We start from the raw sequence: 19,262 nt of genomic DNA, 5'->3' as shown, positions 1-19,262 counted from the left end.
ATTATCATTCTTATAAAGTGCCAGTTGTCTCAGCAGCGGCGTGTGGTGTTCGGCGCACAGTGCATCTCGGCAACAACGTGTGATGTTCAGCACACAGTGCGGGAAACAGGCGCTCCCTCTGCAGTGTGTTGTAGTGGAGTCTGTGGGCTTGGTGTCTCCTGATGCAGGCTGGGTTGGGTTCTTGAGATCTCTATAGTGCTAGGCTATACTCGTTTCTGGAGGTGATCTCCTTTCTTCAGTAACTAGCAAGTGAATGAGGTTCTGGTCTTTATGTACATAAAAGTGGTGTCACAAAAGGAGTGGAAAGGAATGGGAATGGGTTGGGGAAAGAAGGGTCACATGGAAAACATGGAAAGAAGGAATCCAATGTGGGTTGGGATCTATTGAGTAACCTGATTGGCAGCGAGATTAATAGCATAAATCACCTATGTGGCTTCAGATATAGTGGATATGTGTTCCTCATGTCTGCATAATAATGAGCACCGGCCACTTCTCTATTACATGCATATCAATAGGTCTGAATCGTATTCGGTACCAAAAATTTATACACATACACTCCGTGGAAATGGCAATCCGTGCGGCAATTTAGGGTATATGAATGTGTGTACCATAGAAATGGAAATCAGTCCATAATAAAATAACCTAGAGTGAATATGGTGAATATATAATGATCATTCCACGATGATGGATCAGTACAAATACATATAATGTATATGGGTGTAAAACATGTAACAATCTGATGTGTATTGGGTCGGAGTCTTCTTGCTGGGTATGGGTGTGTATGTCTATGTAGGTTGGGATTGGGGTGTGTTTAGCATGAGAGTAAGGGCAGAAAAAAAGTTGATCATAGCTCTCACTGTTGTACCTTATTATTTGACAACAGTCTATATACTAGCTACATAGTAGCCACAATTAACTACTTTTCCTACTGGACCCATATTGGATTATAAGTATGGAGTCTTTAGCGGTATTAGATGCATTGGCTTAGCGGGCATCTTTCATGGACTAATTTTAGCATTATTTCATAATTTATCATTGTTTGTGTGATTTTTCTTATCACTATTGTATATAATATTTTATTAAGCATATTTACTAACTATAGCATTAGTTGGACTGGGATAGTATCCGCAAGGGCCCTGCAGACTACCCCACCCTCCTTGTTATTTGCATCTATTTTATTAATAATAGTTTTATTGCTTATCAGCGGTACCACGATTCCTCATTCCCCTTTTCCCCAACCCTCCCATCCATAACATCCCACTAGTGAGTGCTTGAGGACTGTATCCCCTTGCTTTAACTACTTTACAGATAACCATTAGTTGCGCCCAACAGGGTAGGGAGAAGTTGTTGTAGAGCTGCCTCCTTTACACTTGGTTCCCAGCTCATCTTTAGGGCATGTTCACACATCTGGAGCTTTTGCAAGTTTCCCACTGCTGGTTTAGGCCGTGGTGGATTTTCCGAAGTGGAAATTCCAAAAAACAGAGCCCATTGAAGTCAATGTAATCTGCAGCTGATTTTCTGCTGCAGAAAATCCACCATGGCTTAAACCCACAGCAGGAAACTCGCAGAAGTTCCAGTTTTGTGCACATACCCTTACGTCTCTCCCTATTAACCGCGTATGCACAGCGGCAATCAAGGGGAAGGGAGTGGTAGTGACAGAAAGGCAATGCAGCACCGGAGCCCCATCTGACGAACTGCTAGGGAAGACACCCGGAGGGCTTACTAAAGGGTTTTCTATGAATATACTGCACACAGGTGAAGGCTTGTGAAGCCCTGCTGCACTTTGTATCCAGCTTCATAAGCATATTTTACATGACAGATGCTCTTTAAGGGCTCGTTCACACGAGTATTTTCTGCTGCAGATTTGCTGTAGTTTATTTTGCTACCCAATGAAGTCAATGGGCAGCAAATTCTGCAGCAGCAAATCTGCAGCAAAAATACGTTCTTCTTACAGTGCCAGTGATGCGCCCTAGTTTTAAGATCAAGCACTTGCTCCCGATGGTCCCAGTGTGTGGCGAAAACTAGAGACAGAGAGCCCGCTCACTCTCTGCCTCTAACATTATGCCACGCACAACAACAGGAACAACAGGAGCGAGCCCCCATGACACAGATTGCGCTTTAAATGACTGTTTCTGGCATCCTGACCAACTCTAGCAGTTGCAAGCAGGCCGGAGCAGGCCAGGAGGGCCTGAGATTTCGAGAAGGTGGAAGTTCCATAATAGGATACCCCTTTAATGAACCATACCGATTGAGGGTAACAGGACAACACAAAGAAGGCTGCCTGCAAGATTTTAGGAGAAATACCTACAGCAGAGTGTATACAGATAGTCTGGACTATGTCAATACCCTATGTAGAACACAATGATTACAGTAAAATTACAACTCACTGAAATCCTGAGGACTATCGACACAATGGATAATGGGAAATTCAGAACCGTTGGCTGTGCAAGGAATTGTGGTTTGGGAAGGAATGTCAGTAGTAAAGCCTTACCTTGATTTCATGGTCATTCGCAAAGTTACCAAAGGCAGCCATAATTTTTGGAATGGCAGCAGCAAGAGTCTCTTGTACCGATTCTTCCTGACGTTTGCATATTTTGGTGAGGCAGGGGAGCAGGTTCACCAGGTAGGGTCTACACATATATAGGAAAGGTAGATTGAGCTGTTTTAGTGGTAATTAAATTACTTACTAGATACATGACTACAATAAGCTCCGTGCCAGTCAGCACTATAGAAAATGTTTCCATCTGGTCTCAGAGGCTTGACAGAACATGCAGCTAATATGCATATAATAGGCCTTCTCAAGAGAAAGATGATTACATCTGCATCAGTTTAGACTGAAGGATGACAAGAGAAATAGAAATTCTCCATGGAATCATTTTACAACAAAAAATCAATGGTTATCATTTCAAAGCGACATCCAACGCATAGGCATGGAAAAAAAACAGAGCTAAGGGCATGTTCACACATCATATGGACAGACTTTTTTTTTCAGACAATTACAGAGTAAAATAAAAGGCCGTCCTATACAAAACTGTGTCTCCATGGTAAACTACAAAAAAAAAATAAAGTACAACAACTTAATGAGGCCTTATCCTACAGTCATACTGTCTTCAAATCGTCCCTACACTATCTGCTTACATACTAACTTACATTTGTTTAAATCCTTTACCTGCACTTTTGTGGTCGTACAAGGTGTGCTAGCTCGGCAAACCTCCAGAGGGCCGCCCTAAGGCTCCGGGGTGCTCCATTCTAAGAAAAAAGCATCATATGTATCATCTGAATTTCCATTTTTTTTTTATCATACAAGTTAACACAAATATCTTCTGAAATATTGATCAGAATTCTACAAAGCGCCAAAACTCCAGATACATGTAAATACAACTCGCTTAAGAGAGAAATCGGGAACATAACATACACTTTTTCGGCTGTTAAATATAATATATTTATTACTACTTTTTTTTTTTTAGTAGACAGATTACAGCTACTCTTCAATGCTTCAATACCCTTAAAGTGCACCCCTGAGGAAGTCACCGACAGGTGACGGAACACGTGGGGTTCCAGGAGGGCATCTGTCTGAATTTTTATCCTCCATCTGCTGGCCCTGGCTCCTCCATTCTCCTGGTATGTCATTATTAGGCTAGCACTTAGGACAGCTGGTATGCAAGCTGTATCAGGTTTTATCTTATTGTCTTGGGCAACATATATGTATTTAACTGGAGACTATATTATTGTTGGGTCATAAGGGATAGTGTAATATACAAGACTGACACAGGTGCACTGGGAGGAGTCCTAGGGACTCCCACCAGTCATGGAATGGCCATTTGGGCCTTTTTAAATGTCTGTCTGATTAGTAATCATGCAATAAAGATTGGTATAAGTTTTTCTATGTTTTGGGTGTATCTCTATTCATTTTTTGTTACTTAAAGATGTCCAATGGTAAGAAATGTACCCACTATCTGCAGGTTAGGGGATAAATGTGTGATCTGTATGGGGGGGGTCTGACCTGCAGATCTCCCGTACCCGTGTCTCCACCTCTCCCATAGAGTTGAACGGAGGGGCGGGTTTCGACCAGCTCATGTGCTGGATATGAAGCCCTCTGTAGAAGAGCAGAGCCAGGGCTCAGTACGGGAGATCACGAGTGGTCCCAGCGGTTGGACCCACCGAAATCAAACATTTATCCTCTGACCTGCGCATAGGGGATAAATTTCTTACCACTGGACATCTTCTTTCAGGTCTAATAAAAAATGTTTTATATGTCACAGAGACATGTCAAAGGTTTGAATTAGCTGGAGTCTACAATTCTAGTGTTCTACGATCTGCAATCCCCACAATCCCTAGAACACACAGGGAGAGCACTGCACTCCTGTTTCACTGGAGGAGACAGACTCAACAGACTTGAAGTGGAGCCAGTGCCCTGCAGTGAGACAGAAAAGAATGTGAGCCGGGGAGTCATGTGTTCAGCCATTGCATTTATCAGCACCTTCTAATGATCGTGAGAGTCTGAACACCCAGGCCCCAAAAAAAAAAAAAGTCAAAAGTTATTTTAAATGACAGAAACACTAAGGCTGCATTCACATCTCGTTTTTGCAATACGGTTGCTGAATCCAGTTTCTGTACAAAAAAAAACGTATGTCTCCAAACCGGACCGAAACTTATGCAACCGTATATGCCTCCTCACGTTTTTAAACCGTATACGGTTTGAAAACGGGTTGTCCGTCTGCATACGTTTTAATACGTTTTCCTTGAAAAAAAAACGGATACGATTTTATGTTTGTCAACATTTTAAATAAAGTTCTTTTTTTTTATTGAATTTCCCAAAAAGAAAAAAATATGAAAAACAGTATTGTGCAAACCAGATGTAACCGTACGCACATACGGTTCAATACGGTTACCATAGAACTCCATAACAGTATACAGGTTTGATACGGTTTTTTGACCGGGGCACAAAACAGTAGTAGACTACGGTTTGGTGTACCGTTAAAAAACGTATAAACCCGTAAGTGATGCAAAACGTACACAACCTGATGCTACGGTTGGCATACGGTTCACAATGAAATGTCTATATATACGGTTTGCAATACGTTTTTTTTTCAATGAAAGCGGATACGGTAACCATATTGCAAAAATGAGATGTGAATGCAGCCTTAGCCAACAAGGTACCACAATAATCAACTGACATATATTTTAAATATCATGCAAGTTAAAATTCAAGTCGTTTACCGGATGTGAAAAAATATTTACTAGAAAAGTTGAAATAGTGGAGAAAATATTTTTACTATTTATGGAAGTCTTCAGTTTTGTTAAAGGTCACTGTTAGAGGCCATTCCTAAGACGACATAATACTTTGCTGAACAATGCACTTGAATGCAATGTAAAACAAATTCTTCATGTAATGTGACTTGCTTTTCAAGTTTAGTGGCTTAGAAAGCGATTTCCAAGAGACAGTTTTTTTTTGTTTTTTTTATTATTATATGATCACATACAGAAAGGTTTCGCAACCAAGGGGCACATTAAAAGAATGTATTATTTAGGCCAGTGTTTTCCAAACAGTGTGTCTCTCCAGCTGTTGCAAAACTCCAACTCCCAGCATGCCCAGACAGTCAAAGGCTGTCCAGGCATGCTGGGAGTTGGAGTTTAGCAACAGCTGAAGACGCACTGTTTGGGAAAACGCTGATGTAAAATATGGATGTGGTATGTTCCGCAGGGAGTTTTGAGAGACACACATACATAGATCCCCTTTACGAGATTTCCCCTCTAATGTTCTAAGCAGTGATTAATATATTTCGCAAACATGTGACTGCAACACAATATGACAGCTGTCTCAATGCCCCATGGCTTGAAAGGGTGGACTAGGGTTAAACAAGCAGGGCAGAACTCACAGGTTCTCTAAAAGTCCTGGCAGCAGTCAAAATGCTTTCTATGGGAACAGAGTGAATTAAATCATAGAACACTGTCGCCCTGAGCTCAGCATCCCACCTTCAGATAGCAAAGCACAGGAGGCCTGCCACATCTACTTTACATTGCTGCCTTATCTGGTGGTAACAGGGACAAAGCCACTGAATTGAAAAAGATTTTTTTATACTCATTAAACTTTTTATAAAAATACAGACCCTCTGTACAGGCAGTAAGGCTAGAGTCCCATGTATTCATGGCATGCAACCTTCTCCAGCATCTGAATAACTCTGTATTATTGTGTATGGGGGGTGAACTGTCAATAAGGGGCTGGAGGGAGGCAGGAGAGCGCCACAAGACACGAGGTTCTCCATCTATCATATACACAAGTAAGTAGACATAATATACTCATACGACCATGTATTTTACATGAATGACATTCACTGCTGCAGAACATGTGGGCGTCACCTGTAATAAATAAATGATAAGAATACAGAGCGACGTATGGAGGAGAGGAACCCACCTTCTTTATTTCTTTGTACAGCTCTAGCTGTAGCCGTGGGAGATTGGAGTCCATCAAAGCCTGTAACAAGAGAGCGGGAAGATAAGAGAAACACGATCACAACACTGAGGTCTCCATTTACCTTCTACAAGAGTTTTGCATGTGTGTCATGTTTACCAGGTAGAAGGTGCTCATGTCCAGATCTGTCCTAAGATCATAGAATAAATACATGACTGATGTAATAGGAAGGACAAGCACTGTATCAGGCGCCTCATGACTGATTTAATGGGAAGGACAAGCACTGTATCAAAAACCTCATGACTGATGTAATGGGAAGGACAAGCACTGTATCAGAGACCTCATGACTGATGTAATGGGAAAGACAAGCACTGTATCAGAGACCTCATGACTGATGTAATGGGAAGCACAAGCACTGTATCAGGTGCCTCATGACTGATGTAATGGGAAGCACAAGCACTGTATCAGGCGCCTCATGACTGATGTAATGGGAAGGACAAGCACTGTATCAGAGACCTCATGACTGATGTAATGGGAAGCACAAGCACTGTATCAGGCGCCTCATGACTGATGTAATGGGAAGGACAAGCACTGTATCAGGCGCCTCATGACTGATGTAATGGGAAGGACAAGCACTGTATCAGGCGCCTCATGACTGATGTAATGGGAAGGACAAGCACTGTATCAGGCGCCTCATGACTGATGTAATGGGAATTATCAGGAGCCTCATGACTGATGTAATGGGAAAGACAAGCACTGTATCAGGAGCCTCATGACTGATGTAATGACAGGACAAGCACTGTATCAGGGGCCTCATGACTGATGTAATGGGAAGAACAAGCACTGTATCAGGGGCCTCATGACTGATGTAATGGGAAGGACAAGCACTGTATCAGAGGCCTCATGACTGATGTAATGGGAAGGACAAGCACTGTATCAGAGGCCTCATGACTGATGTAATGGGAATTATCAGGAGCCTCATGACTGATGTAATGGGAAGAACAAGCACTGTATCAGGGGCCTCATGACTGATGTAATGGGAAGGACAAGCACTGTATCAGAGGCCTCATGACTGATGTAATGGGAAGGACAAGCACTGTATCAGAGGCCTCATGACTGATGTAATGGGAATTATCAGGAGCCTCATGACTGATGTAATGGGAAGGACAACCACTGTATCAGGAGCCTCATGACTGATGTAATGACAGGACAAGCACTGTATCAGGGGCCTCATGACTCATGTAATCACAGGACAAGCACTGTATCAGGGGCCTCATGACTGATGTAATGGGAAGGACAAGCACTGTATCAGGGGCCTCATGACTGATGTAATGGGAAGGACAAGCACTGTATCAGAGGCCTCATGACTGATGTAATGGAAAGGACAAGCACTGTATCAGAAGTCTCATGACTGATGTAATGGAAAGGACAAGCACTGTATCAGGAGCCTCATGATTGATGTAATGGGAAGGACAAGCACTGTATCAGGAGCCTCATGACTGATGTAATGGGAAGGACAAGCACTGTATCAGGAGCCTCATGACTGATGTAATGGGAAGGAAAAGCACTGTATCAGTTGCCCAATGACTTATGTAATGGGAAGGGCAAGCACTATATCAGGCACCTCATGACCAATGTAATAGAAAGGACATGCACTGTATCCGGAGCCCAACAACTGATTAATGGAAAGGACAAGCACTGTATCAGGAGCCTAATGACTATACACAGTACACAGGTATACAACTATTAGTGCTATGCTCCTCTTCTATTCACAGACATTCAGAGCTATTCTTCATAATACCACCTACATACATGGCCACATATGTGTTATTGTTATCTCCCATCAGCTATCTATCAAGGTTCTGACAATGCTCAAGAAATCCCTGAAAACCAGCAGCAAGTGAAAAGCTTTTAATAGGAAAGAAAAGTGAGACCATAGCAAAGCTGCATCTTTGAAAAGGGTTGCGGTTGAATTTGCAGTAGTAAGTTGTGTCAAGTAACAACTCTTGGCCAGAGTTGATAGCAGTTACAAAGAGTGCCTCCTACTCTGGAGGACCTGTCCTGTCTATCTACTCAGGGTGTTGCCATCTATTGACGCAAGGTGCGACAATAGTCAAGAAATCATTGAAAACCAGCAGCAAGACTTTAAAGAAAAGTTAGACCATAGCAAAGAGTGCCTCTTGACAACCCACTAATTTGAATGTACAGTGTGTAATGCTTTATTTGTCCTGTGGTGGCGCTGTAGGGAAAATGAAAACTTGTAGCAGAATTTCCCTCCTCAAAAAAATACAGATGATCACTGGAGGTCACTGCGGGAGGGCACCTTGTGATTACATTATTGTCAAGAGACCCTTTTACCAATGCCTTCAACTATATATAGTAAAAGTTGTAGTTTTTTCTCGACCTTCTAGATCACAGGATGTTCATACAAAACTTACTTGTACAAGAGTAAAAAAAATGCAGTAAGACAAACACAAATAATATAAATACAACATATGCTGGTAAGATCAGGTGAGTCTCGGAATTGGCTATTTCTGTTGAGTCTTCAGTATCTCGTAAAATTCCAGATTGTCTTGCAGGTCTGTACTCGAAAGAAACATTCCTAGACCATCAGAATTTATGGATCACTGGGTGCCAGTATAGAGTATGGGAGGCTGAGGTGGTCAGAATACTGAACATTATAGAAGCCATATATATACCAAAACCAGAATTTTAATAAGAAATTTCTAATAGATGTAAACAAAGAACCATCCTAGTCAGTAGATAGCAGCGGCAAATTTCTATGTATATGGCTTATTGCCGCTTGGAGTTCTGCAGCTTTGCACTATGTTACACCCTCAGTTATAGCAGAATTATATCAAGTGTAATAAAAAAATATTTAAAAAAAAATCAATGTAATCTAGTGTGTCCACAATGTGTACAGCCCTCATTTCTCCTGGAGTAGTCACTGACAAACAGCGCCACAAATGTCAAGGGAGAAGGTGCAGAACAAGAACACCTCTCAAAGCGTTACTGTTATTGTTATAGATTTCTAACCAGTTACAACCAGGTAAAGGAGTTGCACTTTACTTCCCGGCCGAATGCCAGATCCGACTGAGGACTCCATTATAGTCTATGGAGCACATCAGTAGGATCTGGAGACCAGGCCGGGAGTGAAGCACATATACATGGTCTGCTATACACTAGTGCAAGTGTATTGTATTCATTTATTTATTTTAACTCTCCTTAATGGTCACTGTCCGATTCAAAAACATTTTATATGCTGTACATCTTGGCAAAACATTAACCTTTCCAATATACTAAATAAAAAATGTTTTATCTCCTTTTATATAAATCATGGTTATATAAAAAGACCATTAGGGGTCCCCATAACATCCAGAACATAATTCTGTCTGGCTGTAGCATCGTCTTTGTCCCAGCTGAGGCACAGTCTGGGACAAAGTCCAGGAAGTGAGGGCGAGACTAGTACTCCTCTGTGCTCACTCCTGTCCTATTAGACTGCAGCATGAAAACAGAGAGGAGGGGCTTACAGAGCAGCCTCCAGTGATTGGATGAAGAGAACCAGCACAGCAGACTCAGGGAGGAAGTGAATGCATGTCGAGTGAGGACAGACTCCGTGCTTACCTAAGACACACCCCTTCCTGATCAGTGGATGCCAGAATGAAAATATTTTTTAATTTTTATGATTAATTAGGGTCCTTCTGCTGATAAGCAGGAGGATTTGGAATGACGCACTATAAAGCACATAACATATGCTCTGACAAAAATTTAGGACTTACACCTTTTAGTATCAGCAAAACATATGGGAACATGGCAGCAACTGGTGAAGCGGGACATTTTACATATGTCACTCTTTTAGGGTAGGGTCACATGTGCTGTATTTTGCAGCCGCGTATTTTCCTACATAGTCAAGTCAATGAGTAGCAAAATCCGCTGCACCAAACTAGGGCACTTGTGATGTGCTGCGGACTGCAATCCTGCAGCAATTAACGATACAAGTGGTTCTGAAGACATTATCAACATTCAGGAGGAAGAATTATGTGCGGAAAAATGAGTGTGCAGCAGATTCACTGTACAATCATTACGCTGCGGAAGTGATGCAGAAATCCAGGCCAGATTTAACCCCTCAAACGTACGCATGTGTAGGTGAATCCGTAGCACAAGTCATGCATGCAGAACAAGCTGCAGAACTACTGCACATGGCCACCACTACCCGGCACTAAGACTGTGACTTCTACTGTGGGCTTTTGTAATATTTATCCATTTTTTTTCTGTGAAATGCTGCATCTTACACACAGAAAAGGGATTTCTATAAACAATCAACCAATTGTGGAAGGGTAAGGGAAGGAAAAAAAAAAACAGAATCTTCAACAGCTAGGACTATTGTTGGAACTTAGGACAGATTGGAATGGGGAAAATGTATCATGAAGCAGCTTGAAAACTAATATATAAGTAAACAACGGTATGTTCACACATACTACATATGCTGCAGATTTTATGAAGTGGATTACATAGTTACATAGTTAGTACGGTCGAAAAAAGACATATGTCCATCAAGTTCAACCAGGGAATTAAGGGGTAGGGGTGTGATTGTATGCCTTATGCTGTCTGGGCATGCTGGGAGTTGTAGTTTTGTAAGAAATGGGGCGACCACATATGGGAACCACAGCCACCAGATAATCCATGGAAGTGTTTACCAACCAGGGTGCCTCCAGCTGTTGCAAAACTACAACTCCCAGGATGCATGGACAGCCTAAGGCTGTCCGGGCATGCTGGGAGTTGTAGTTTTGCAACAGCTGGAGGCACCCTGGTTGGGAATCACTGCCCTATCCTGTGGATAGATGTAAAATTTTAATTTTGGAATTATTTAACTCCTATAGTCCCATTCATGTGCCACCTGCGGGTAAGGTAAACTGCATGCTGTACTTCCAAAAAAAAGTCACAGCCTGACCGAAACCGAAAACACTTAGATTCCAAAACAATACAGCGTAATAACAATTCACCCGACATCAATCACTACAAGACATTTTGACTAAGAAGCTGAAAATGTGACTCTCCTGGCCCTGAATCACGACGATGCTGCCAAAATCAATGTTTATTTGTAACTGCACATCTATAAAAGATTAGTGGATTAGAAAACGACAATTTGTTAAAAAGGTATTCAAGGAAAAATAATATATAATATATATATATATATATATATATATATATATATATATATATATATATATATATATATATATCTATCTATCTCAACTGGCGCCAGAAAGTTAAACAGATTTGTAAATTTCTTCTATTAAAAAATCTTAATCCTTCCAATATTTATCAGCTGCTGAAGTTGAGTTGTTCTTTTCTAACTGGCAACAGTGCTCTCTGCTGACATCTCTGCTTGTCTCGGGAACTGCAGAAGAGGTTTGCTATGGGGATTTGCTTCTTCTCTGGACAGTTCCCGAGACAGGTATCATCAGAGAACACTTAGATAGAAAAGAACAACTCAACTTCAGCAACACATAAGTACTGAAAGGATTAAGATTTTTTTAAATCGAATTTACAAATCTGTTAAACTTAATGGAGCCAGTTGATATATAAAAAAAAAAAAAGTTTTTTCCTGGATAACCCCTTTAAGATAGAATAATAGCAGAAATGGTCTGTGTGGTGGAAATATTAGACAGAGGGGTTAAAAAATTAAAGGGGTACTCCGGTGAAAACCTTTTTTCTTTTAAATCAACTGGTGGCAGAAAGTTAAACATATTTGTAAATTACTTCTATTAAAAAATCTTAATCCTTCCTGTACTTATTAGCTGCTGAATGCTACAGAGGAAATTCCTTTCTTTTTGGAACACTGATGACATCACGAGCACAGTGCTCTCTGCTGACATCTCTGTCCATTTTAGCAACCGTGCATAGCAGATGTATGCTAAGGGCAGCATGGTGGCTCAGTGGTTAGCACTGCTGCCTTGCAGTGCTGGGGACTTGGGTTCAAATCCCACTAAGGACAACAATAAATAAAGTGTTATTATTATTATAATAACGTCAGCAGAGAGAACTGTGCTCGTGATGTCATCAGAGAGCATTCCAAAAAGAAAAGAATTTCCTCTGTAGTATTCAGCAGCTAATAAGTACAGGAAGGACTAAGATTTTTTAATAGAAGTAATTTACAAATATGTTTAACTTTCTGCCACCAGTTGATTTAAAAGAAAAAAAGTTTTCACTGGAGTACTCCTTTAAATGGCACACAATGCATACATAATCTAGGCTGGGGTGGTAAATTATAGCGAATATTTATTTACTGACTGTACGTCAGGTCCAGTTTGCAGCTAGAAAACTGATTGTGCATATGGTGTATCCTGTGGAGCCAGCACCTGCTACAGCTCAGGAAATAATACAAAACACCAGGAACCAATGTTCTCAGATTCAGAACAGAATTTAGAAAAGAAAAATTAATGGGCAATTTCACACATGACAATAAGCTACTTAGGTAAAAACATGAAGGGTTATTACACTAACCACCAAGCTGCAGGCGTTTGACCTATAGTCACAAAGGAACAGGAAATAGTAAAGGTTTTCCCAAAGCTGTATTCCGTGCAATCACGGGGCTTTTACGGCATATTTTTTTCTTCTTTTATATCATCATCTTTATGTAGTGTTTCTTCTCCTTGTATATGTACCTATGGTCTGGGGATATACAGGCCAATATTTCATGGAATTTAATATTCTGTAAATTGCTAACAGAATCTCTTTGGCAAGTAAGCCTAGCCATACATCTTAAGGGTACGTTCACACGTACGCAGATTTGATGCACAGGATTTTCTGCTACTGATTTCACAGTAAACTAAATGACTGAGCGCAGCTTCTAATTGTCCGTTACAAATCTGCGCAGGATCCTGTATGTGTGAACGTACCCCTAAGGGTAGGGTCACACGTAACAGATCCGCAGCGTATATTACTCTGCAGCTCCACCGGTGACCCGACCCATTTTGTACATCCAGCAGTTGCCACCCCTGTTGCCCCGCCTCGCTCCTCCCCTGGCCTGCTCGCAGCGGCAATCCCCCGCTAAGAGCAGCCACAAAGAGGACCTGCGAGTCGGCGAGTGCACTCTGATATTGCGGTGCAGTGTACTCCGATATCGCAGCTGCTCTGCAATGTCAGAGTGCACTTGCCGACACGCAGGCCTTCTGTGTGGCAGCTTGTAGTGGCGGATTACCGCTGCGAGCAGGTCAGGGGCGGAGCGAGGCGGGAGAACAGCTGGAGGCACAAAATGGGTCAGGTCATCGGCAGATCTGCAGCGTAAAATCAGTTACGTGTGACGCTGCGGATCAGTTACGTGTGAGCCTACCTTAAAGGAGTATTACCATCTCAGTATTTTGGTTTCCTGGCCCTTTCGGCTTGTTTGCAACTTGAAAAAGGCAGAAGCGGGGGAGTTATGCAATTTGGCCAACTCTCATTACCTGTAATGTGAGTTGTGCAAACAGCATGGCCCCAGAGCTTCGCCATTGACATAACTAAGGGAGTTATATAAACAGTGTAGCACGCGGGGATAACACGTTTTTATACGACTCCCGTTTGAGTGAATGGGAGTAATGCAAATTGCTTAAATGAGCACTCATTAAAAAACTAATTTTTGCTAATGCACTCCTTATGGTAGGGATGTCCTGATACCGATAGTATCGGTGCCGATACCTGGCACTTGCATGGTATCGGGGACTCGTTTAATGTCCCCGATACAAAGCCCGATACATGCTGCAGTGCGGCGTCCTCCATTCAAATGCCCGTTCTATGGAGAAGCATGTGACACATACATAACTCCACCTTTTCCACTGCGCTCAGTGTAACGCTATGAAGGAAGCAGAGTGACGTGTATGTCACATGCCCCTCCATAGGATGCCATGATGCGGATGGGAGAACGGGGCAGCAGAGCGGCAACACCCGACAGAGGACAGCCGCAAATGAGCAACTCCCAGGGGCACTACCGAGGGTGGCGCTGTCTACAAAGGGGGGGGGGGGGGCTGCTGTCTACAAGGGGGAGGGGCTGCTGTCTACAGGGGGGCAGCTGTTAATGTCTGCACCTATCTATACTACCTACAAGGGGATACTACCTACTATTACAGGCAATCTTACAGCAGAGTCACCTGCACTAACTTGAATTTATATGTAGATCGTGCAGGGGACCTGGTGTCTACCGTTGCTCACCATGTGAACATCAGCGCAATCGCTACGGAGACATCGGTCTCGCCGCCAATGCAAATTCCCTGTTCTGCCCAATGGAGAAGGAATCAATCTTACTACAGCAGCCGCCTCATTGTACACAACAAGGAACCCACATATCATACGGTAAGCAGCGCCAGAAACCAGATCACCCTGGTGTCAGATTCCCTTTAAAAGTACTCGTACTTGGTATCGGCGAGTACTAGAATTAAAGTATAGGTACTTGTACTCAGTCTTAAAAAAATGGTATTGGGACATCCCTACATTATGGCAAATAAAAAATTTTTTTAATAATGTTTCTAATGCACTCCTTATGGTAAATAAAAAAAAAAAAAACTTTGTTTAAAAAAATACAGAAAGTTTTCTGTTTTATTTGTGTTTAAAAAAGCTGCCATTAGGTGTCTTCCTACTTGTCCAGAGCACATTTCCCCCTATCTTTTTCACAGACTTTGGACTCCTGCTGGTCTGGCAAAAGTCCAAACTCCGGAAACACTGAGAGATGGGGGAAGGTAAGGTATGCAGACTTAGTCAATCATAGCTCACCTCAAACACTGAACTGCTCTGGGCTGTGTGTAGCAGAGTGAGGGAGGAAGTTCTCCCCATAAGGCTTCAGATGATGTCCCGCCTGCTGCGGAACGCCCCTTCCCAGTCTGTAAATCAGACTGAGCAGAAAATACAGAGTAATATCAAGGTAGAAAACGAAAAAAATAATAAAAATAAAGGCAGGGGGTGGTTTATCATGATGGGGGCAGTGAACTTGGAGGATTATAACTAGAGATGAGCGAACTTACAGTAAATTCGATTCATCACAAACTTCTCGGCTCGGCAGTTGATGACTTTATCCTGCATAAATTAGTTCAGCTTTCAGGTGCTCCGGTGGGCTGGGAAAGGTGGATACAGTCCTAGGAAAGAGTCACCTAGGACTGTATCCACCTTTTCCAGCCCACGGGAGCACCTAAAAGCTGAACTAATTTATGCAGGATAAGCCATCAACTGCCGAGCCGAGAAGTTCGTGACGAATCGAATTTACTGTAAGTTCGCTCATCTCTAATTAAAACATTTTACAAGATCATGACAGGTACTCTTTAACTACTCGCTTGAGCTGTTTTCGCCTCCCTGAATACTTCCGGTGGCTGCAAATAGGCCAGAGGGGGCCGGTAAGCTGAGATAAGAATGAGCCCTTTAGGTCGCCCACCCATTACACATTTAAAGGATATGAAGGCCTCTCACCCTCCCCCGACTGATGAAGTCGGTGTTGAATTTCCACTGCCCAATCTTTTTGTTCTCTCAGAAATAAGATACCAGAGTTGTCTGGGTGCGGTTTACTCATCCTCCATATTAAGACCATAAGAACACACGGCTGACCTGAATGCCTATGTATGTGGATTGATCTATTGAGACAGCTGTCGGTGATCAAATGTTTGGCCAATAGATAGCTATTGTTCATACAAAAATCAAACATCTCTGCCCGATATACACATGTACACATCACCAAGTTTAACTTTTAACTATCATAGGGATAAAGTGAAAGCAGCCACCATTACTACAAGGGTTCTCTTCTCTTTATGGATTCACTCTGCCCCTCCATACTTCCAAACAATAACAGGCTGTGTTCCATGCCTTAACCACTTGCAGTCCCCATTGCTGTGTCTGCTCTTTCCCATCTACACTCTGACACAGGTCAGTCTGAGTAAACTGCCTTCCCTGAAGACATGGATGCTTTATTTCTTCTCCACACTCTGACCTATTCTATACAACCTCCTTTCCTGCTGCTCTTGAAAGAAGGAAGGGAAAGAGCAAAGAATCTGTATCAAATTTAGCAGGGCAGCCAGCTAAGTGAATGAGTTACACAGATGCTACAGCAGCAAACATTTTGAATGAAAAGTACTTAGAAAGTTGTTTAATTTTAATTTTTAAATAGCAAAAAATATATATATAAAATCCATGCCAACGTGTCTATATCATTGAATTATCGTAGCCCATGAAACTTAATGTTTGCATTATGAAACAAAGAAATTTAAGGGGGACAACTGGCATAACATTTATTTTATACAAATATACATTCTCACACCTAGGGGGAGATTTATCAAAAGCTGTGGACAGGAAAAGTTGACCAGATAAGATCACTTAGGTTTCTTTTTTAACAAGGCCTCTGAAAAATAAAAGAAGCAATCTGATTGGCTGTTATGGGCAACTGGTCAAAGTTTTGATAACTCTTCCCATAGACTTTCTACTGAAGTAACAATAATCTGGGATGAAGAGACATACTTTCACCACTTTGTTGAGGCATTCATCAGCCACCATCCTGACGTCAGACTCGGCATCATCACTGCACAAAAGGAAGAGCTCCATGGCAATGCCAAGCAGCTTCTGAAACTCAGGAGAATTCCTGCAAATGTGAAAGGAAAAAAACTGAATGCAACAGTGTAGTTTCCAGCAACCTAAACAGACAATCTTCTCTTTATTACACACAAAAAAATATTCTTTTTAGACCCAATATTGGACGATACGACAGGTTCTGGTATAGTAAATCATTTGTCTTACTTAAAGGGAATCTGACAGCTTTATATTCTTAATGTGGTATTAGCGTGTCGGCGCACTGAAACAATGAAAAGGTGTATTCAAACTTGCTCTGGATGTGTTGATTGGCCATATCCTCGATATGAGGAGCCGGTGAGTAATGAGACTGTGTTACTGATGATAATTCTTATCAGATATAGCAAAAATTTATTATACCGAAATGTCCATTGATTTAATTACACCTAAAGCAGAGTACTGAACGATGACAAAGAGATTTGAATAAATACCGAGTTATTTGCAACTGACTTGCGATCAGTCTCTGTGCATGCATCCCATTACAAATGTTTCAATAATGTTTCTGATGTAAATACAATGACTACAATCTCTGACACAAATGTGGCAGGGGCCAAGTGTTTCATAGAAAATGAACCGGTACCTGTAAACATACAGCGCTCGTGTTAGGACTGTGATCCAATGCATTTCGGATAGTTCGCTATCCTTCCTCAGGGATCCCTGAGGAAGGATAGCGAACTATCCGAAATGCATTGGATCTGACCCGGCTTCTGTGCCCTACAACAATAGTGACGTCACTAAGTAGCGCCCAGGCAATACCGCAAACGATCCGTTGTTCAGCGCGCCACACCGGTGAGACGCTATCCGGCCGGCGCGATACTCACGGTGTGTGTAACCGTAGTTAAAAAAAAACCCGTATTGAAGGAAGCTCTCTGCGGCTCCTCGGAACCATAGCGGACATCGATTTCAGTCATCAACCACCACGGATATCTATTCCAGTCTACATCCCTACCTGGATCGCAAGTTGGAAATAACCTCCGGGTCACAGTCCTAACACGAGCGCTGTATGTTTACAGGTACCGGTTCATTTTCTATGAAACACTTGGCCCCTGCCACATTTGTGTCAGAGATTGTAGTCATTGTATTTACATCGGAAACATTATTGAAACATTTGTAACGAGATGCATGCACAGAGACTGTGATCGCAAGTCAATTGCAATTAACTCAGTATTTATTCAAATCTCTTTGTCATCGTTCAGTACTCTGCTTTAGGTGTAATTAAATCCATGGACATTTTGGTATAATACATTTTTGCTATATCTGATAAGAATTATCATCAGTAACACAGTCTCATTACTCACCGGCTCCTCATATCGAGGATACGGCCAATCAACACATCCAGAGCAAGGTTGAATACACCTTTTCATTGTTTCTGTGCACCGATACGCTAATACCACATTATGTTTTAATCAATTATCCATGTGAGGAGTGGTCAGGACCCCCTCAGCGTTATCTTGGCAGACGGTAACATACCATTCCAGCGCTAGTTATACTTATACAATTTTTATTTCAGCTTTATATTCTGCTCAGAGCTGCAGACACAGGACAATAAACAAATGATACCTGTCTCTTAGTTGATGACTGTTTGCAAAATTATAACATCATGCTCTAACCTCAAGTCCTGTAGAGGCGGTGCTGAGTGCTGCATGTACACCCCTTCCCTCCCCTGTATGACTGATGTACAGAGATCAGTGTTAGACATCAAGCAGGGAGGTGTGCAGGAGGCAGGAATTGTGTATGTTGCAGCTCAACACAGCCTCTAGGGCAGTGGTCTTCAACCTGCAGACCTCCAGATGTTGCAAAACTACAACTCCCAGCCATTGGCTGTCTGGGCATGCTGGGAGTTGTAGTTTTGCAACATCTGGAAGTCCGCAGGTTGAAGACCACTGCTCTAGGGCACTGGAACTTTGAAGGAAACAGGATTATATAATTTTGTACACAGGCAGCAGCTAAGATACACTTATTACTTTGAGCATTATATAGAGCAGACAGCTTCCCTTTAATGGGATAAGCCGAGCTTTTAAAATTGATGACCAGTCCCCAGCACATTTACATTTGCTCTTTTTTTGCATCTCTTTACTATTCGTAGCAGAAGTACAAGGTGCATTGCCGCTACCAATAGTAAATTGATGCAAGGACGAGTACATGTAACAGTGGTGCCAGGCATTGGAACCTGGCCGATCTAATACTACGCTCAGAAGAGACCATCAATTTTAAAATCCCAGATTTTTAATGGCATCAATAGCTAAATGGGCTTGAGAAGTGACCACCA

At 42.1% G+C, this 19,262-nt stretch overlaps 1 protein-coding gene across 2 annotated transcripts in view; it reads right to left on the bottom strand.

Moving 5' to 3' along the window:
* Window positions 1-19,262, bottom strand: part of HTT (huntingtin) — a 270,836-nt gene that overhangs the window by 216,048 nt on the left and 35,526 nt on the right. For both annotated transcript variants that reach the window (XM_056555022.1, XM_056555023.1), the window contains exons 3-6: window positions 16,886-17,006; window positions 6,416-6,475; window positions 3,170-3,249; window positions 2,492-2,630 (exon numbers count right to left, since the gene is read on the bottom strand). In XM_056555022.1, the coding sequence (XP_056410997.1) occupies window positions 2,492-2,630; window positions 3,170-3,249; window positions 6,416-6,475; window positions 16,886-17,006 (400 nt within the window). The remainder of the gene's footprint in view (window positions 1-2,491; window positions 2,631-3,169; window positions 3,250-6,415; window positions 6,476-16,885; window positions 17,007-19,262) is intronic.

The sequence above is a fragment of the Hyla sarda genome, chromosome 1 (assembly GCF_029499605.1).
Source record: "Hyla sarda isolate aHylSar1 chromosome 1, aHylSar1.hap1, whole genome shotgun sequence".
Classification (NCBI taxonomy): Eukaryota; Metazoa; Chordata; class Amphibia; order Anura; family Hylidae; genus Hyla; species Hyla sarda.
The sequence above is the reverse complement of the archived record's forward strand: the minus strand, read 5'-3'. Positions and strand labels throughout refer to the sequence as shown.